Source organism: Schistocerca cancellata, chromosome 1 (genome assembly GCF_023864275.1).
Source record: "Schistocerca cancellata isolate TAMUIC-IGC-003103 chromosome 1, iqSchCanc2.1, whole genome shotgun sequence".
Taxonomy (NCBI): Eukaryota; Metazoa; Arthropoda; class Insecta; order Orthoptera; family Acrididae; genus Schistocerca; species Schistocerca cancellata.
In genome coordinates this window covers 955,284,317-955,306,388 of record NC_064626.1, presented here as the reverse complement: position 1 = coordinate 955,306,388, position 22,072 = coordinate 955,284,317, and the positions used below count along the sequence as shown (strand labels likewise).

Here is a 22,072-nt window from a genome sequence, read left to right as displayed (position 1 = left end):
GGCTCCAAATGATGTGAGGAACCTGTTCACGAAGATGCTGGGTTGTACCTAACAGTACCTGTCACAAAGTGGATGTATTTTGGGCAAACGATTGGAACCACTACTGCCCCTGTTGTCTGCAAAATGTATCATTCTCAGTAACATTTCAAATCTCCTTCTGGACAAATTTTTTCCAGAAATGTTAGCAGATGTGCAATCTCATGGGGTCAATATAAATATAAGGATGGTAGTCCTTACAATTTCTTTGATGCATGTGCGCTTGTTTGTTCAGCACTTTCCTCGAACAATTTATCCAGCACAAATAGTTCATAGTAGGTGTCCATTGTTACATTTGATCTTATATTTAAGTTTTCAGTTCTAAGCCATGAAAGACTGGTAGAAGGTATAAACTTAGGTTGGTCAGCTCTGAGATCATGCCCTTCTTTAACATTCCCCTCCTCTTCCTTTGATGGCAATATGTCCAGCACCATGAGTCTAGGTTGGCACTAGCCACCTCGGTTGGTCATACTTCCTCCCAACTGTGTTTGTGTCCACTCCGGCTAGTAGTAGTTTATCTAGCCAAGTGTGGGGTTCAGAAAGTGAAACAAGCACAGAAAGGATGGCAGCCACATGTGCTAGGAGGTAGAAGTTGCTGCTGCCCATCAGGATGTTGTCTGGTGTAGTGAATTGGCAGTTGGTTTTTCTGTAGTGCCCGTGCGAAGAGAAAGTAAGCTGCCTCATGCTGCATAGTGGTGGATGGTTGGACCACGAGCAGAGTGTATTAAAATATATTGCATTTGGATTGTGTAGTGCTATGCAGGTAATGTGTACAATTGGCCAAGTCACCACAATTTCTTTCTTTCATTCACCTACAACCTGGCACTAGTAGATGACTCGTCTGTTTCGTGCTTTCATGTAATACAAATTTTTGCCTCTACACTGATTCTGAGGCCTCAGTTTGAGGTGGAACATGCTTGTTTCATTAATATACTCTCTTAGCTTAGGTGATGTTGCGTTTTGACACTGATGTACACCACCTGACTTGGTTCTGAGGCTCATTATTTATTATTGGAAGTGGCTGTGCCAGTATATTGTGTGTTGGTTGCGTCTAACACTGTCCTTTTTAGGTGCCAGTATTGCCACAAATTTCCCCAAGTGGAATTCCCTGATATTTCCCTGATTTCCACACAAATTTCAGCATTTTTACATGACAAATTTTAAGATCTCAAGGGTAAGTTAAGCTGTAAGTTGACAACCTGTCTTTACAGCTACAGCACAAGAAACAATAATGCAAACAAGGAAATATCTTTAAAAAAAAAAAAAACCACTTGCAAGCAGATGGCGTTTCCTGATGGGAGCAAAAACCTTAAGTAGTAACACCAACATCTTTTGTAATGAAATGTTTTTAGATGGAGAAAGCAAGCCAATAAAATGTTGGTTTTACTTTGCTCATTATTCTCGGTTATTACCCACTATGTTATATCTATTATCTTACAGGTATTGTGTGACTTTTCTTTTGGGAAATATATGAGTACATAGGGTAAAAACTGCCAGCAACTGACACAATGTTCTTCTTCTTATTGTCCATATCTTCTAACATACAAACTACTTTTGAAGTAGCCAAAATGTACTAGAACAAATAAAATGCCTATAAAATGCCACACTGCACAATGTACTTGTGGTGAGACAGTCACAATTTCTGAAATCTACTGCCCATGGTCTCTGGCATGCTGAGGAGCACCACAGTCCTGGGTCCATGGATAAACCATGAGAATTCACAGAATTATGCCACACACAATCAGACTCAGCCTGCGGTAACATCGGTAAGACTACATCCAATGGGCAGGGGCTGCACATTAGCACAAACTGAATGACTTCAGATTGACATCCCCAATCCATTACAGATACCCGCAGAAACAGCCTGCAGTTTTGGCACGTCACAGAAATCTTATCATGTCGCCAGCTATTCAGGAGCCACAGACAGCATGTTGATGAAATGAGACCATGGTGATCAATCCATGCAACACAGAAATTTTTCAAATACTCTGAGACTCAATAATAATGAGGATAGGTAGCAACTCGCCACAAAGATAATTGCTGAGCTGAAGAGAGCCACATAGAAGAATCAAACACATGCTGACAACTAAAGTTTCAGCAATAGCTTTTGTCAGAAAACAAGTGCACACACACATTCACATAATCAATCGGACAAAACTCATGCACACATGACCACTGTCTCCGGCCACTGCATCTACAGTCTCTGAGAATCAGATCCAAACAAACCACTCCTCAAGCCTCCCTGCCTCTGCTAGGCAGCTGCTAGGCTAGTGGCAAGAAGTAGTGGCAGCACTGACTGCAAGCTGAGGGGAGTGGTAGGAAGCGGAGGAGCAGTAGTAATGAGGAAGTAGGGAAGCGACGAATGTAGCCAGCGATGATGCATGACGCCTCAGTAAAGAAATCATTTCATCTACTGACACGAAAACAAGATTCTTCATTGTTTTTTTCAATTTCCCTGGTTTCCCTTATGTGTTTGAAATTCCCTGATATTCCCTGATTTCCAGAACCTGTGGCAACCCCGGGTGCAATCTGAGATGATGATATATTCTGTATTTTGAAAGGAGCTCTGAGGTTCATGCCAAAGGACTGGATGTCAAGTCATGCTGCCAGAGATCCAAACCAACTGATGAATAAGGAAAGGAACTGCTTCTTATAGCCTTTGATATTTGATAATATGCACTGAGGCATTCGTTGTGGCCTCCCTGTTAAATATTGCCCGTTGAGCACTCTCTGAATACCTGTTAGCCTAAAACTGCAGGTCAGGATAAATTGCTTTACATGTTGTCCTGCTCTGGCTAAAAGTAATAAATGACATTTGCTTTTAAGAAAAGGTTAAAGATCTATCTACATGATTGGGGAGAGAGTGAGAGTGAGAGCAGCAAGAAAGAGAGAGAGAGAGAGAGAGAGAGAGAGAGAGAGAGAGAGAGAGAGCATGTGCCTATGGTTAGATTGTTTCTTTGTTAAATTTGGTAAAATTGCCAAGTGGCCAAAATTAAGTCTTTTAGCTAAAGTAGATTTTAGAAACGTTAGCATTAAATAACTTGAAGATAAAACTTTCGTATGAGGTAGCTAGTGTTGGTTTTTGGTTAAGTGACTTTTCACTTTTTTTTCTAAATTTAATACCAGTGGTCATTCTAGAATTTATTGTTTAAGGTATTACCAAAACTAATACCCAATTCTTACCTCAGTGGGATAAGAGTCACATGCTATTAAAATCTAAATTAATTTTGATACTGTGCTGATTTGCAACAGTGGGTTATAGTTTTTTTGTAAAATGATTGTTTTCTAACAGTTTTCTACCCGTATGCTACTGCTTCGAAATATGTTGTTATATGTGTATTAAAAGTGAATTGTGTAAATGTCACTGAACTCAATCAATCACTTGACCCTTTGTTTATCCAATGGTCCTGTACCATGCTCCAACCAAAACACAACCACTCTATGAGCAGAAATAATTTCACTACTGTCACTTTCACACTCAAAACTAAAGAGAGAGGCATGTCTGAACTGGACCAAGAACCACAGAAAACTGAATGAATATAAACATCAAATAGTTCTACAATATTTTTACTGTTTTGTTGTAACATAAACAGATCCCCTGCCACAAACTGATTTTGATGAAATCTTATCTACCAGGCCAAATGATAAGCAAGACAAAACAGTCTTGTCACTTAATGTGTTGAATTAATTTTGTTCTCAATGTAATGGGAAACATTGGCCCTAATATGTTTATACAGCTGCATCAAGTATGTGCCAACCTTGGAAGCATGCTATACTAATAAACCAGTGCTTTCCTTCTACCTTTGTGTGGCAGTGAACCTTTTCTTAAAAGCCAATTTTTTGTTTCGTTTTGGTGGGTCTCCTGTACATTATATCAACGACTTGAAATTGTATTCTATGCAAGAGTAAACTTCTACTTTGTATTCTACTTACCTTGGCCTGTATCTTGTAACAGTAATTGCAGATCCACAGAGGGAAATTTTATGAAACATGCGACCAATGCTCAAAAAATGCTCTTCTGTTTTGATTGTGTCTGTAGTGCGTGTCATCACAACAGAACTAATACCTGCAGAGACTGGGGTAGTATTATTTCCTGGAGTCTGAACTTGTTTACTGGTTACCTGGTTGTTTAACACAATCAACTGAAAGCCCTGTGTAAAACAAAGGTTTGTAAATGCATAAATAATGTACAAATCACTCACAGAGAAACGTATTTCAGCATATCAGATTGGTTTCTTAGTTTTCTGCAACTTAAGGGCAAGTTATAAGATAAATTAATAACAAAAATCATACTCAAAATGTATAATCTATTGGAAAATATACACTAACAGAAGTGTAATAATGCCTCTTGTTTTGCCATTCTATTAAAAACCACAATGTTCACCGAGTCACACTTCAGAAAACACACTAACTCAATGGATTACTTATCAAATGATTTTCTTCAGGGGATGTTTATTTCAACTATGTTCTAGTCACCTGCATGGAATTTTGATTGGCTGAGAAGGTATCAAATTGCTTGTGTGGTTGAATTTTTTCCTTGGCCTCACCAGATGTTGCAACTGCTATACTGTCCATGGTGCATCAGGTCGTTTCACTCCTCAGCAGTACTTATGGATTGATAACTTACTGATAATTTACTGATGACTGTGACATAATGCCTCTTTTTAGAGCTCATAGTCCCACAATGTATGCTCCAGTGTGTTTGCACACCCATCAGGCCATGTGTTATTTCACTATCTCTTGATTTTATACAGGTAAGACAGTGGACCAGACTACCTGACAGGTTGAGGAATCTCAGTCTTAACCTCTTCCTAATGTTATGGAGAATTTCCTATGCTATTATGCTTATGATAGAAGTGTCCCATCCATTTCCTCACAGTTTCAAAATACAATTTTGTATTTCTTCTTTCATACTGGCCACAATCCAAAGAATTCCATGCAGCATGTGTTGATTTCAGTAGCATATCATGCTGCACTCATATGGGTGCTGAATCTGATTTTATGAGCTGTTATCTATTAGGTTGTGCACTTGTACTGTACACATGAGAGGCAATGCTAATAGTCTGGTGACATGAAATGGTATTTTTTAAGAAAAGTCAGAACTGACAATATGTAATGTCGATAAATGTATGCATTAACATTATTTCCTTTCTAGACACCTCCTCTACATGGCAAGTAAAGTTGTTATGTTCATCGAGAAAAACCCCCAGACATGTTATCAGTGTGTGTCTTTCAATCATTACATTACTTGGATAGTTTGCTTTTCAATTGTAAGTTCACAGTTTCTTTAGTTGCTAAAAACAGTTTAAGACTGTCATCAATCCTGTAGGTCATGGAATGTATTATTACAATCACTTTTATTACCCATCACAAATCACCACACACAGCAAAGAATACACTACACACACCACAAGGCCACTTTCACTGCAAGTTCTAGAACATGGCCTTCAGTCTGGATCACACACAAGCCCCAGGGGCTTTGAGATGGTCTTCATTATTTCTGTCCTGTATGCATTAACAATGCTTGTCTACTGAAACAACAGAGTCCTAGACATTTTAACAGCAACTCTGGATACTCCAACACTCTTAAGCTAACAAAGAAAGATGGCCACTAATCTCTGTAAAATGTTATTGTAATATCAGTCATCATAGTTAGTGCATTACTGAACTGGGTATCTGTCTGTCTTATTTATTACATCTTCCATTGCAATACTTGCAGTCCCATAAACAATAGGTACCTGAACATCTTGCCCAAAACATGTTTAGTATTGTAATGCGCAGCCATTCTTATATCAACAACAGTAATATTGATGTTACATATTAAAGATCTGTTCTAATACTTTTTACTGTTTTATTTTATTTGAAGTGTCTACATCTACATGATTATTCTACAATTCACAAATAAGTGCCTAGCAATGGTTCATCAAACCACCTTTAATGTTACATATTAAAGATCTGTTCTAACACTGTTTACTGTTTTATTTTGTTTTAGGTGTCTACATCTACACGATTATTCCACAATTCACAAATAAGTGTCTAGCAATGGTTCATCAAACCACCTTTAAGCTACTTCTCTATCATTCCACACTCTAACAGTGAATGGGAAAATCATACACTTCAATCTTTCCGTGGGAGCTCACATTTCTTTTATTTTATTATGATGATCATTTCTCCCAATGATGGTGGGTGCCAACAAAATATTTTCACACTCTGACGAGAAAGTTATTGATTGAAATTTCATGAGAAGATCCTACCGAACGCCTTCGTTTTAATGAGTACCATCCCAATTTGTGTATCATACCCATGGCACTTTCCCTTATTTCACAATAATACAAAATGAGTCGCCATTCTTTGAAGTTTATCAATGCCCTCCATCACTCCTCTCTGATGCGAATCCCAAACTGCACAGCAGTGACCCGGAAGAGGGTGGACAAGCTTACTGCAACCAGTCTCTTTAGCAGACCTCTTACATTTTCTAAGTGTTCTGCCAATAAATCACACTATTTGGTGTTATTTCCTCACAACATTATCTATAAGATCATTCCAATTTAAGTTATTCATAATTATAATCCCTACATATTTAGTTGAGTTTACAGCATGTAGATTTTGTGATTTATCATGTAACTGAAATTTAGCAGGTTCTTCTAGTGTTCGTGTGGCTCCCTTCACATTTTTCATAATTCAGAGTCAATTGCCACTTTTTGCGCCATACAGACATCTTGTCTAAATCATTTTGCAATTTGTTCTGATCATCTATTGAATTTACATGATAGTAAACCACATCATCATTTGCAAACAACAAGAAGGCTGCTCAGATTTTCTCCTAAATTGTTTATGTAGATCAGGATCTACAGAGGGCCTACAAAACTTCCTTGGGGAACGCCAGATATTACTTCTGTTTTACTCGATGACTTTCTGTCAATTATTAAAAACTGTGACCTTTATGACAGGAAATCATGAATCCAGTCACACAACATCCAATTTAATTAGGAATGGTGTCAAAAAGCCTTCTGAAAATCGAAAAACATGGAATCAATTTTATGACACCTGTCAATAGCATTCATTACAGTGTGAGAATAAAGAGCTAGTTTTGTTTCATAAAAACAATATTTTCTGAATCCATGTTGGCTATTTGTCAATAACTCATTTTCTTAAAGGTGCTTCATAACGTTCAACCATAGTACGTGTTCCAAAATTCTACTGCAAATCGATGTTACTGATATGGGTCTGTAATTCTGCGGCTTACTCGTATTTCCTTTCTCGGGTATTGGTGTGATTTTTGCAACTTTCCAGGCTTTAGGTATGGATATTTCTATGAGTAAGTGGATGTATACAACTGCTAAGTATGGAACTATTGCATCAGCATATTCTGAAAGGAGCCTGGTTGTTGTACAATCTGGATCTGAAACCTTACAACTCTTGAGGATTATAAGTTGTTTTGGTACACCAATGATACCTACTTCTAAGTTACTCACGTTGGCAGTGTTCTTGATTTGAATTCTGGAATATTTACATCATCATCTTTTGTGAAGGAATTTCAGAAAACCATCTTTAGTAACTTTGCTTTAGTGGCCCTGTCATCAATAACATCACCATAATCTCTGGGAGTTATCTGCCAGATTTTGACACAGAGTTTCATTGTGGAAACTATTGAAAGCACCTCACATTGCCAATCTCAGGGATTCTGCATTCTTTTAAATCTGATATACTTTTCCATTGCTACTGCAATAGTGTTCTGGCCTATTTTGTGTACCATGGCGGGTCAGTCCATCGGTTGTTAGTTTGTTTGGTATACATCTCTCAATTGCTGTTGACTGTATATCTTTGAATTAAAACCTCATCTGGTCTACGCTCACAGTCAGATTAGAAGGAGTGAAGGCTGTCTCTTAGGAAGGTGTCCAGCAATTTTTTATCTGCTTTTTTAAACAGACATATTTCACATTTATTTTTGGTGGGTTTGGATGTTATGGTATTCAGCCTAGCTACAACATCCTTGTGGTCACTAATCCCTATATCTATCATGATGCTCCCTATTTGGTCAGGATTATTTGTTGCTAAGAGGTTAAGCATGTTTCTGCAACCATTTACACTCAGAGTGGGCTTTTGAACTAGGTGTTCAAAATAATTTTCTGAGAAGGCATTCAGTACTATTTTGGATGTCTTTTTACGTCTATGCCAGCTTTAAACATCTATTTTTCCCAAAATATCGAGGGTAGATTGAAGTAACCACCCACTATAATTGTACAAGTGGGGTAGCTATTTGAAATGACAATCCAGTTTTCCATTAACTGTTCAGCACATGTATCATCTGAATTGGCAGGTTGGTAAAAGGAACCAATTATTAATTTATTCTGGTTGTCAAGTATAACCTCTACCCATACCACCTCACAAGAACTATTTACTTCACTTCTACTATAAGGTAAATTACTTCTAACAGCAATAAACACTCCATCACCAATGGTATTTAATTTATCCTTTCTGAACATGTTTATGTCCTTTGTAAAAATTGTGGCTGAATTTATTTCCAGCTTTAGATCACTTTTCATACCTATAATGATTTAAGATTCAGAGCTTTCTATTAGCACCTGGAATTCTGGTCGTTTTCCAACAAAGGCTACAACATTTTAAAGTTGAAATATTGGCTGTTCCTGTGTCTACCCTCTTCTTGTGTTCCTCCTGCATCCTTTCACACTGAAGCCCGTTCTGCACTTTCTCTAGGCCTTCTAACATAAAAAGCTGCCCAGTCCCCTCCACACAGCCTCCATTATCTGTGTAGTAGCCACTTCCTGCGTGCAGTGGACTCCTGACCTACTTAGTTGAACTTGATATCAGTAAAACTAGGCATCATGTATGCAACCAGTGACAGGGGCTGAGGCCAAAGGGCAAGCAGGTGATGAATTACACTGCCAACTGCTGTCTACTGGGTTACACTGGTCTCTCAAGAATTCTCTCAAAGAAAGTGATGCCACTCACAGGCATGGAATTGCAAAGACAACTGTTGTATTTCTGTGCTAATTGACTGAATATTTTTTTCTGTTGAGCTGAGCTATGTAGTTACACTCAGAATATTCACATCCTTGTAACTGAGACACTATTTTTATGATAGTGGCAAAATAAATTTTAACATCACCTGAATGGTCCTGTTGGTTTGTTTTTCAGGTAAAAATATATATCAAGTGTATGAAATTATTTATTTTTGACGAAAATGATATAGAAATATTTAAATAAGAGTGGAGAGTAAGATACTCTTTGAAAGCTTGTGAGGTAAAGAAAAAAGAGGAACTATGCATTGTGGAGAAGACAACTGATAGCCACAGTCTTATAAAAGGCGAAAAATGAAAATTTGTTTAGATTCAAGAGCATTTATCAAGATATAAAAGGAAACTATTCAGTTTATAGTCCCACAATCTTGTGAACAACAGCTGCCTGAATATCACAACCAAAACTTTTGAGAGAGAAATATGTCTCCAGCACTAAGTTATCACTGGCCAAACAGAATGTGTCTGTGCAATGTGCACTGTCATTACTAGTAATAAAAGGAACCTGAATATGTAAACTATTTAAAAATTCAGATGATTCCCAATGGGCAAGCGGAATGGGAAGACTATACAGACAAACTAACAAACAAACATGAATTAAACATCTTAGTTGGATTATTCAAAATAATGAATAGTCTGGACAACAACCTAATGGAAATGATGTAGATGATATCAGATTATAGGAAAAATATAGTTTGGTGCATAAATCTGAAGACTATAGTATGTGGTAATGTCTGAAAGAGCTCTTCAGCTGGCAATGTTTCACTAATGGTTAACAGTGATCATATAAAAAAACAACTACATACCCTTCTACAGTCAAACCCCCTGGTGCATAGTAAACCATGCACAGAGCTTGCTGAGTGTTAACCAGCTTCTGAGTTCAGGATTCACAGGCTCATTAAATGAAATGGTCAGTCATGAGCAAACAGTCTCCCCAAGGAGCTTACCATAGGTCTAAATCAAAAGGTGTACATGGTTTAAAAACTGGTAAGTATGCAGTATCCTCCTCCTCCTCCTCTGCACTTCTTGTCATTATTTTTCATGTTACTCATGTGTGGATTTTGAAAGATGAAAGGATTTGTGTAGTGTTAAAAATCCAATAGCCAGCTGTAATAATTTCTTGATAAAAATGAGTCAATGTAGACACTCACCTGTATGTGACTGACACATGGCACACAGAAATACGGAACATCACAGACACACCACTAGTTTTCAAGCTTCAACGTTTTCCTAGTTTAACATACGTGAGTGTGTGTAACTTACATACACACTAGAAAATGGGAGATGCTCAAAAGCTGGTACAATCTCTGTGATGATGTATGTTATGTGTCAGTCACCAGCAACTTACAGGTGAATGGTTCTGTTTCTTCATTCTTGACTGTCGTTTCCATGCTGGAGTTTCTGTTATTGTAAAAGGATGCAATAAATTCACTGTTGGATAATGACAACACTTTCAAACATTGTGTAACTAAATGAAACACACATCTGAAAGCAGAAGCAGTTAAGATTGTAGTTCTATATTTATTTGCACCACTTTGACTGCTCATAATTATTGATTCATAGCAAAGTTGTGAAATTTTCCTACAGTAACTGTCACGAGTCCCAACGAAATATAAAATGCCACAGCAGCATGAACTGATTGCACACTTTATTTTGGCCTCTCTGTGGTCAGTGGAAGTCGGCTGACTTCACGCCACTCTGGAATGTTTATGCTCACTGCCAACATTACCAACGTACAGTATTGTGCACCCTAAAAATAGGGAGCCCTTGTGAATATAGTGTTGATCCATGTGCAGTGTTGTGTGTAGTGATTGTTACTATTATTTACAAATATGATCACGGAGGTAGTACCTGATCCTTATAGTGACTCGCCATCATCATTTGTGACATTTCTGCAACGTATTAACCTACTGCACATTTGTTTCTTTTATAATGTGTAAGCTGACTGCTCTGGGAGGAGGAGGAGGCAGAGCTTGTCTCAGAAAACAATGCACTATGAGCTGACCACAAGCTTCTGCATCTGCTTCTGCATCTTATGCTCTCAGGGATCAAGTAAATGTGAGCAATCAGTATTCTCACTTATCATACTAGAAATGCAAATTGAGTTCTTGGCAAAAAGTTGTAGATTGTCAACTAGCAGTTGTGCTTCCATGTTAAGACCACTACTGCCCATCATGCAGTCAACATCCTGCATCACTTTAAGTTATACTGTAAAATTAGTAATTTTGTACACAAGGCATAAAGAAACATTAAGAATTAAACAGTTACAAACTGAATAATTATCTAACCTGCGCGAGCCTCTGAGAGACAAGCTCCCGAAACACTTCTGGTGTAGTTAATGGTTTCCTATATATTGCCCTCTGTTGAGCAAAATCAGCATTAACATCATCAGGCAAAAGCGTGTAGTCAGACACAACATAATCATTTTGCAGGCTTCGTTTATCAGGAAAATAATCCGTTGTGATGGGAAGGCAAGCAGGAATGGTCAGAGATTTCCAATCCACACCTATACATAGAAAAGCAAAATCAAATACTTGTTAATCAAATATGGGTTAAAAGAATAATTTACTGTAATTGCTGACAACATTACACTTCTGTATCACATGCGTACGAGCAAGCACAATTACATGCACACAACAGAATCATGCACATAAAAATCCATGCTCTTAAACACATGCACTTAAAAACATGCAAATAAAAAAATCATGCACATAGAAAGTTGTGAAACTTTTATGAACAAAGTAAACTAAAATTTCATACTTTCTACAACATTAAATTACCCCCCCCCCCTCCCCCCCCCACACACACACACAATAATTATGTTAATATAACATTTCTTATGTATATCCAAATGTTTAAACTTGCAACTCTGAATATTTTACTGTCTTTAAAGATCCACTTGCAGCCTTGAAGACTAAGTCTCTATATTTCTGCACAACAGTAATAGAAAATGCCACAAATGAAGTATATCATGACTGTGGTTCTTCTGTGTACTTATAAAGTTCACAGTCAAATTTATGCCAGGATCTACACAGTGTTCACTGAGTGTATGGAGAAGGGTAACTCTCAAAGAGACCTGCATAAATCTAGCAATTATGCTTCTGATGCTGTTCTGTCATTGAAGAGCCTCATCTCTTGAGAGTCATAACTTGCCAGACAAAGTGACAAATAATCATTTATTACAAGTAATATAGTTAAATATCTGTATTACTGAAATATTTAGATAAAAACTCTTTAGAGACTGCATACCCACATAGAATGCAGATAGATCAAGTTATTCCAAAATACTTTATAAAGATATACTACATAAATGAACTGCTATCATAAGACCAGACTGGAAGAACCCCTAACTAATGAAATTTCAGTCATGAGGCAACCCACATGTCCATTCATCACAGATTACTGTAATATGAAGCATGCAGCACTCAAATTACAAACTTGCTGATTAAATCCTGCAACCCTTCAATGTTTATAAATGACAGTCACATAATTGTATGCCTCCTACTCCCCACAATATGATTGCTTCTCATATTCGGGGCATCCTCCACAGGACATCAGTTGGACTTCCCCAGAGCTACTGTCCTCTCACCTTGAAAGTATTGCCACAAGCCTGGCCATGCCACCTTTGGCAGCACAGTCACCCTTTCTCAACAATGACCTCGATGGGTTCTTTTTTTCCAGGTTTGCTCCTACCTGATCTACACTGTGTGGCCTTCTCTCTCTTTGCGAACACCGATATGCAGCCAGTGCCCAGCCCAGATTCTGAATTCATGTCACTGCCACCACTGGCACCCGTTCCTGGACCCACCAATCCACTTCCTTTGGGAGGTGCTTCTTCTGCGCGATGGTGCCACACCATCTCTCCCTTATGGAAGAAGGGAAGCCACATCCTTTTGTCATCCTTTTCTCACCTATGTCATAGCTACCGAACCCATTAAGGAGGCTCTGCCATCTCCTCTGTAGGAAAGACGAATGCTGTAACCCCAGTTGGAGCTTACGACCCAGCTGCCAACCACACAACAGTGTATCACAGGTTGCCGTCTTTCCAAGCTGCCAGCAACCCAACCCCATATCATGCTCCCAGCATCTACTGTGGTACCTCATGATGCTACGTTTACCATATACAATGCTGGTATCATTATCACTAGCTCACCTCTGCGAGTCATGTGCCATTATCATGATTTAATATTATTCTTCCATAGGCCAGCTCCCTTTGGGACACTGTCAAGCTGCTCACAATCAGTTGATATCAGAGCACACCTTCTATGGTTCTCTAGGCTTAACACCAGCCACGCAAGCGTCTGCACAGTCAGAGCTCCAGTCATCGAGTGTGCAGTACCTGCCAATTGGATCCTTTGGCCTCAATACTGCGTTCAAACTGCCATGCCACAGCAACTGGATCCACTAAGGACAGTGTCCACATACAAAAGTTTCCGGGGTATGTCAGAGCTACCATACTAGGACTGACAGTGTACCTTGAGGTACAGAAGCTAGCCTGCATGTGGGCTGTATATTTATCATGGTGTCAAATTATCATTAGATCATAACAATCTTTTAGTTGTATTGATTCAGAAGCTGCCTTCTGTTGAACTTGCTTGGGCATTGTGTTCATAAAGTTAGATTGTTCTTTTGCTACCTGCATACACATGTTCATTAGTAGCATGTGTTACCCACAGTGGAAATTAGCAGATATCAAAAAAGAACTCAAATAATGTTATACTACTATGTTCTTAATTGTATGATCATAATTGTCCATTTCTGATACCAACAAGTCATTTTTATTTACTCAAAACTTCACGAGTCTTTATAAGATGAAGACTTAAAACTGTACACTGTAAATCCTTTGTATGATTATTCAGTTTTTTATCTGTGTTGCTCCTCTGATAGCTGAATTTCAGCTCTACATTACTATTCTCATATCAATGGCAAATAATAGGGGTTTTGAATGGCCTTATAAATTCATCAGAAAATCATTTATCTAGGTTAAGAACAGCAGTGCACCCAACCTTGCAGGTCTGCACACTTTACAGTGCCCTATTCTGATTTCATTTTTATTCACATACTGCAATTTTCAATGTGACTGCTTCCTGTATGTAGATATAGCTCCATCTAGGTGAGAAAGATGTCATTAATATCTCAAAATTTTTAAGTCTGAAGTAGACTTTTATAGTGCACACAATCACACACATTGGTAAAAGCATACTCTTCATGAAAATGATAGCTTTTGTTGTTTAACTCTGCCACAACTTCATTTTTGAGATCATTTAATGATGCCTTCACAATGTATGAGGATGTATCCTCTTGTAAGATAGTTTCTCAAAAAAGTATCAAAATACTGGAAGATGCAAAATCAAACTAATGTGACTTGAATATTTCCTTTTTCATGGATGTGTCTCACAGAAGAGATTGTTACTGATGTTTTCTATTAATTATCAAGCAATTCTTTGAAAATGGACTCTAAATGTCAAGATAACAACACTATTCAATTCTGTGCAACAAATAGTGTCATATCAGCAACTGATATAGCCCATGAACAGAAGGTAATAAATAAGGTAGAATGTTCCAAATCTTTGGGTTTACATATTGATGAAAACCTAGATTGGAAGAAGCATATTACTGAGCTTCTCAAACAATTAAGTTCAGCTAGTCTCGGAAACAAATGAGTCTGCTGACATTTTACACATTTTCACTGAATAATGTCTTAAGGAATAATTTTCTGGGTAACTCTTCACATAGAAAGAAAGAAAGAAATAAAGCAAGCAGTAAGAATAATATGTGGTGTTGCCTGCTGTCACTATGCTTGTACCTGTTCAAGTAGTTAGGTGTTTTACCTGGAACATCATGATAAACACATCTGCTAATGAAATTTCAGAAGAATACAGCTGCCCACACCTATAACACTAAAGGAAAAAATGACCTTTATTACCAATTATTAAAGCTGCCATTGCCCAGGAAGAAGTTCAATATGCAGCAAAAAGATTTGATATGATTTGTCCAATAACATAAAATGTCTGACAAGTAGCAAAGCAAGTTTTAAATCCAACTATTTTTCCTTGACAACTCCTCCTATTCCATACAAAAATTTCTATTTAAAAACTGGTAGACTGTAAATTAAAAAAAATTCTAGTTGTTATGTGTGGTTACACGAGTAGAAGTGAAACACAGCATTTTCACTAAGGTTAACACTAATCATGTATACGTATCATGTACACTGACTTGTTCCACATCATTTTAATAAAAGAATAATTCAAATGATCTATGAGGCTTGTAACTAACTAACTACTGCCAAATTAAATCAGTCAGGAAGTGCCACATGTAAGGCTAGTTTCTCAAAAATGTTTGAAAATACCAAACAACAATAGGAAAGGCTGGACTGCTACTCACACATAGAGGAGGCGTGGGGTTGCAGACAGGCACAATGAAAAATGCTGAGAGACGCTGGGAGACATTTTCACACAATTCTTGAAGCCACTCTGTACAACACAACAGTTAAAACATTAAAGTAACCAATGTTTCAGCTGTATTGCATCAGCGACAATCAGATCATATACTGATTGTCCTGTCCTGGAGTTAAGTATTTCTGCTTATTGGGTAGTTACCAGTGTCATAATACCACCAACATTATTACTTACATTTTTAATGGCCTACACGTATCACTGGTCTATCATGAAAAGGGGTCTATCATGAAAAGGGGACAATGCATATGGCGGGCCGTTAATGGACTTTCAAGCTTGTTAATGATTGGTAACTTACTGCAAACTGACAACTAGCTTTTGGAGGCTATGTTTTCCTGCACGCAGTTGTTGAAATACACTGACAGCTCTGTCTACTGCTTGGATGGTTACACATGTAACCAGTAAGGCTGCAATACAGACTCCTCTCATCGTCTATCACACAACGATTTTGGTCAACCAGGATTTAGAACGACAATGTGGGTGACCACGTGGCACAGTTAGCAACATGACAGTAGTGAACACAATAAGGAAAGATGATTACAAAGTGCAAATTCTGATTAACATATTAAAAATAATAAACTATATTATGTGAATAAGGACAGTGCATATTTTGTAAATACAGGAGGTGCCGAGTAATGGGTAGGCCTGTCACAAAGATGTAAAAAGCTTAACTTTTAGGCAATGTTCTGCTTTGGAGATAAAAAATGCACCCAGATGCAGATACTATACTCTCCTAACAAACTATATTATGTGAATAAGGACAGTGCATATGTTGTAAATACAAGAAGTACTGAGTAATGGGTAGGCCTGTCACAAAGATGTAAAATGCTTAACTTTCAGGCAATGTTCTGCTTTGGAGATAAAAAATGCACCCAGATGCAGATACTATATTCTCCTAACATTGCTGCTTAACTGGAATGAGTAGGTATCTTGGCTTGGATGGGTGTTGAGGAAACAGAATATCTATCGGGTGAGAAAATGTACAAACAAGACCTCCCATGAGCGAACCTAATATGATGGGCTACAGGTTGTCACTAGGTGGTGGCCTTACTGGACACTGGCCTGATCATCTGTCATCAACAAGAACAGTAGAGGCAGAGTGGTCATTGTATTTCTATGACTACCAGCAAGAAAATTTAACCTCCAGAAGCTAATCAACAAATTGCTATGGGCTAAATGTAGCAGCAATCCCAGAGCCTATGAATACCACCCCCTATGTTTCTTAATTCTGTTCACAGAGGACAAAACATTCTTTATTTTAATATGTAAGGCATTTCATAGATTCTTGAAGTGTGTTATCAGTATTTTTTCTGAATTCAATTTCCATTCCAGAAGGATCCTTTTTGGTCCTCTGGTTACCAACTCCAATCTCATTTTTGTGCTCTGCATCTTCTCCAGTGAATCCGGCATGTAAAAAGGTATATCCATCTTGTGTTTGGTTTTCTCCAAAATGTAGATATCTCCCCTTACCATGCAACAGTGTCCTCAACATCTCCTTTTGAAGCCTGTTAAAGTCTGCTGGCTTCTCTCAAAATTATGTCAGTCCAGAAAACTATTTTGCCAAAGGTCGTCAGCTTTGATTCCATCTGGCTGCCTTTTCATGTATTTGTGGGAGTCCCAGTCATTGGCTCTCAGCTCCCTTGTCTGGTGATGGGGCTGCTAACTCAAAGCTGTCAGAGTTGCTTAATTTTCTTTTAAGGGTTTACTCCTTGAGGATGTCTGGCTTCCGTATAACTAAGTATCCCTCTGCACTTTGTTTATGATTTGAGACAACAAGAAAAGAACATGGTAGGGAGGCTTAGGATAGGAGAAATGGACCAGTGGACCATTGCGGAACACCCATCATCTGGCTCCTCCCTTTAGCCAATCCAGCATGAGAGGCCAGCATGGCCCTCTGTATCCAAAGCACACAAACCACCTCACCTGCATGGACAGTGCTCTGTCCCTTGATGGCACACTTTAAGACAAACATTCAAAATGTCATAGTTATCCAATGCTACACTCCTACAGAAACCTCAGATTTTAAACTGAAAAATGAGTTTTACCACACTTTACATGACCCATTAAAAGAACCAGCAACTGAGACATCTTGATTATTATAGGAGACCTAAATGCAAAAACTGGAAACAAAAATGAAGGCCTGTAGCTTGTAAGGGAAGTCCATGGAACTAAGAAATGAATGAAAATGGGGATATGTTTCCAGAACTTCTTTGCCAGTCAGGTGTGAAAACTTATAACAACAGCAAACCGAGAAGAATTCCATACTGAGCTAAGGAACCACTATAAGGCACTCCAAGAAACACAGGAAGATAATGAAAATAATATTGGTGATTTATGGACTCAGGTTAAGACATCTATTGGAATGTGAGTAGTACATGGAATTTGATCAGCTGTGGAAAGGAGTTTAAGGAAAAAGTAAATATGAGTAAAATAAGGCAACAGAAAACTTGAATACTAGCTGAGTATGCAGCTACTGACTATCTAGTAAAGAGAAGTGTGAAGAATGGTAAGAGAAAGTGGCAGCTTGAACAAAGCTCTGAGAACAGAGAAAACCGCAACGAGGCTTCACAATGAGCTGAAGAACTATACATAACAACAAAAACAATCAATTATTGACAAAATTATTTAACCGGATAGATAAAAAATCTACTCACCAAGCAGCAGCAGAACACACACATGCAAGACTATTGTAATTGGCAAGCTTTCGGAGCCAGTGGCTTCTCCTTCAGGCAGAAGGGTTGACGGGGAAGGAAGAAGGTTGAAGGAAAAGGGGACTGCACCAGACGAGATGCAGTCCCCAACAACCAGTCTTTCCTTCTCATTCCATACAGTAAGTCTGCCTGGACCTGCAGTTTTGGGTGACTTTGGAAATCTACCCCTTTTCCTAGACCTCTCCAGTCCTTTTCCTAGACCCTTCTTCCTCCCTCTTCAACCCTTCTGCGTGAAGAAAAAGCCACTGGCTCCGAAAGCTTGCCAGTTACAACAGTCTTTTATGTGTGTGTTCTGCCACCACACGAAGAGCTATAAAGCTTCATTAGAACATCGTATAAAAAATTAAAATAAAGAGTTTCAAAAAGAACAGAACTATGAAAAGTAAGGAGGGTTGATTCTTGATGACAGACGAAGACCAAATTAGAAGTTTTCTGAAGTTTTGAACAGAATGCAAACTGAAGGAGGGGGCGGGGGTTGGATGGGGTGTGCCAGATGCCAATTAGAGAATCAATATAATCATACCAACTGAGGCTGAAATCAAAATGGCCTTCAAACATAAAGAATGAGAAGGCCCCAGGAATTGATAATATTGCACCTGAGGTGCTTAAAGCAGACATTGACACCACTGTAAACTTACTGCATCCATTGTTTGAGAAGATACCGACAGAAGAGAAACTAGCAAAGGAATGGAAAGAGGAACTAATTATCAAATTGACAAGACAGGCGATTCTAACAATTTTAATAACTGGCAATATCTGTAACAAGTAAAGTCCTCTGTAGATTAATGCTAAATCATATTAAGGACTCTGTGGAGGCAAAGTTGAGAAAAGAGCAAGCTGGATTCAGAGAGCACTGAAGTTGTGTTGATCTCATGCAGATTGCCAGAACACACTCTCCCTTACATTTATTGATTCAGAGAAGGCATTTGACTCGCTTAATAGTAGAGTTATATATCACATCATGGAACAAAATGGAATACCATCAAAGGTTATCAATATGGCTACGAAATCTTTCGCGAGGTATTTCTTGAATAACAGTCTCTCGGTGTACATGCTGTATCAGTTCAGGATAAAACTCCAAGCTTTCGACCACTACCTCCATGGTCGTCATCAGGGCTAAAACTGACTGTCGTGAACTGGCGAGGCTCCCACTGTTATATGCAAAGGACGGCTTCTGATTGGCTGGTATACGTCATAGCAACAGTGATATGGCGCTTAGTGAAGTGGTGCCCTCTACTTCCATACATGTAGTTTCTATCCCGCGATGCTTGCAGCGCCATCCCTTGAATCGGGAGGAAAAGTGCGGGAAGTTTTACTCTGCGATTTTTCTTTATCCAGTGCACTCTTCCAGGTGTTGCTAAGTGCATAACAGTTGTCTCCGTTAAAGTTATTATCGCTAAGTCTAATTTCGACTGCTTCCCGGACACAGAGTCCCAGTAATTCAATGCGTGGGCAATTACTCTCGTTTCTTCAAATAAAATCTTATGCTTATTAAGCAGGCTATGCTCAGTCACCACTGATTTTTCCAAATACCTGTATTTCAGGTGGCACTGGTGCTCGATGCAACGGTCGGCAATGGTTCTTACCGACTGGCCCACATAAGTCTTGCCGCATTCGCAAGGAATACTATAAATTCCTGGCACCCTTAAGCCGAGACTATCTTTGACTGGTCTCAACATTTCCTTAATTTTCCTAGGTGGTCGGAAAACTGGTTTTATTCCTTGCCTCTTTAGGACTCTGCCTATACTGCTTGTTGTAGCACCGCAAAATGGAAGCTGTGCTATGTGCTGGTCCTCTTCTTGTTTATGGACGGCATCGTGTCTTACTTTCTTGGACAATACTGATTTAATTTCACCGGCAGAATAACCATTCCTCTTGAAAACAGTCGTCACATGGTTATTCTCGGGACCGAGGTAGTCCTTGTCGGAAATAGTCCTGGCTCTATGTACTAAAGTATTCAGCAGAGCTCTCTTCTCAGATGAATGATGGAAGCTGTGGCTATGCAGATATATAAGTCTGTGTGCGTTGGCTTCCTGTACACAGAATGGTCCAGTCGTCCATCCAGTTTTTGCTCCACCAACACATCTAAAAAAAGGTAACTTCCCTTCCTTCTCTACCTCCATTGTAAATTTTATGTTTGGATGTACACCATTCAAATGTTCGACGAACTGCTGCAGAGTGTCATTGCCATGTGGCCAGATTGAAAAGGGGTCATCGATGTATCTGTAGAAGCATGATGGGTGCAGGTGAGCACTGTTCAACGCTCTTTCTTCAAAATCCTCCATGAAAAAATTCGCTATTGCTGGTGATAGTGGCGAACCCATGGCTGTTCCATCCATCATTAGTATCGGCTTAAGAGTGCCAGGAATTTATAGTATTCCTTGCGAATGCGACAAGACTTATGTGGGCCAGTCGGTAAGAACCATTGCCGACCGTTGCATCAAGCACCAGTGCCACCTGAAATACAGGTATTTGGAAAAATCAGTGGTGACTGAGCATAGCCTGCTTAATAAGCATAAGATTTTATTTGAAGAAACGAGAGTAATTGCCCACGCATCGAATTACTGGGACTCTGTGTCCGGGAAGCAGTCGAAATTAGACTTAGCGATAATAACTTTAACGGAGACAACGGTTATGCACTTAGCAACACCTGGAAGAGTGCACTGGATAAAGAAAAATCGCAGAGGAAAGCTTCCCGCACTTTACCTCCCGATTCAAGGGATGGCGCTGCAAGCAACGCGGGATAGAAACTACATCTATGGAAGTAGAGGGCACCACTTCACTACGGGCCATATCACTGTTGCTATGACGTATTCCAGCCAATCAGAAGCCGTCCTTTGCATATAAAAGTGGGAGCCTCGCCAGTTCACGATAGTCAGTTTTAGCCCTGATGACGACCATAGAGGTAGTGGTCGAAAGCTTGGAGTTTTATCCTGAATTGACGCAGCATGTACACCGAAAGACTTTTATTCAAAGCTTATCAATATTATTAAAGCAATGCATGAGGGATATGAATATAGGGCGCTGCACAACAGGAAACTTACTGAAGCTATCCAAACAAATGCTGGAGTGAGGCATGGATGTATTCTGACAAATACTTTGTTTTTGTTGATAGTGGACAGTGCAATGACAGAAGTTACTGATGGTGGAAGAAGAGGTATTCAATGCAGAATGCAAGACAGGCTTGAAGACCTGGAGTCTGTCGATGATATCTTTTTGTCCTTGCAAAGACATTGTGACATGGAAGAAAAGGTAGCAAGACTGCAAGAGGAAGCTGAAATTGCATGACTAAAAGTAAAGGTTCACCAGACTCAAGGAAGTGAGAATAAGACCTGAAAAACAGGCAAAGCTAACAGAGTATGAAGAGGAATTGGAATAAGTAGACTCCTTTGTAAAACTAGGAAGTGCTGCCTGTAAATTGGAGCAGAGCAAGCTGAAACTATTCAAAAGCAACGTAAAGTCAATCTTGCACAGTTGTGAAATATGGCAGGTAGCAAACACGATTCTAAAAATGCTGAAAGTCCTTCATTAACTGGTGACTTGGGCAAATTATAAATGTGAGTTGGCCAAATTTAATATCTGATAGGCCAAATTTAATATCAGATGACAAACTGTAGGAGATAATTCACCAGTGATCAATCTGTGAGCAAATAAAGGAAAGGAAATGCATGTGGATCGCTCACACAATACAGAAACAAAATGGAGCTAATGCAAGGACACCTCTGGATTGGAACCCACAAGTAACACGTAGATGTAGCTGCCTGACCTACAATCACCTGCAAAATAATGGTGGAGGATGAAGCTCTGAAAGCTGGAAAAACTTGGAGCAAAG

At 38.9% G+C, this 22,072-nt stretch overlaps 1 protein-coding gene across 7 annotated transcripts in view; it reads right to left on the bottom strand.

The window, feature by feature from the left end:
- Positions 1 to 22,072, bottom strand: part of LOC126088314 (GATOR complex protein Iml1) — a 579,824-nt gene that overhangs the window by 321,719 nt on the left and 236,033 nt on the right. For all 7 annotated transcript variants that reach the window (XM_049906449.1, XM_049906465.1, XM_049906495.1 and 4 more), the window contains 2 exons: positions 11,363 to 11,580; positions 3,970 to 4,187 (listed from right to left, as the gene is read on the bottom strand). In XM_049906449.1, the coding sequence (XP_049762406.1) occupies positions 3,970 to 4,187; positions 11,363 to 11,580 (436 nt within the window). The remainder of the gene's footprint in view (positions 1 to 3,969; positions 4,188 to 11,362; positions 11,581 to 22,072) is intronic.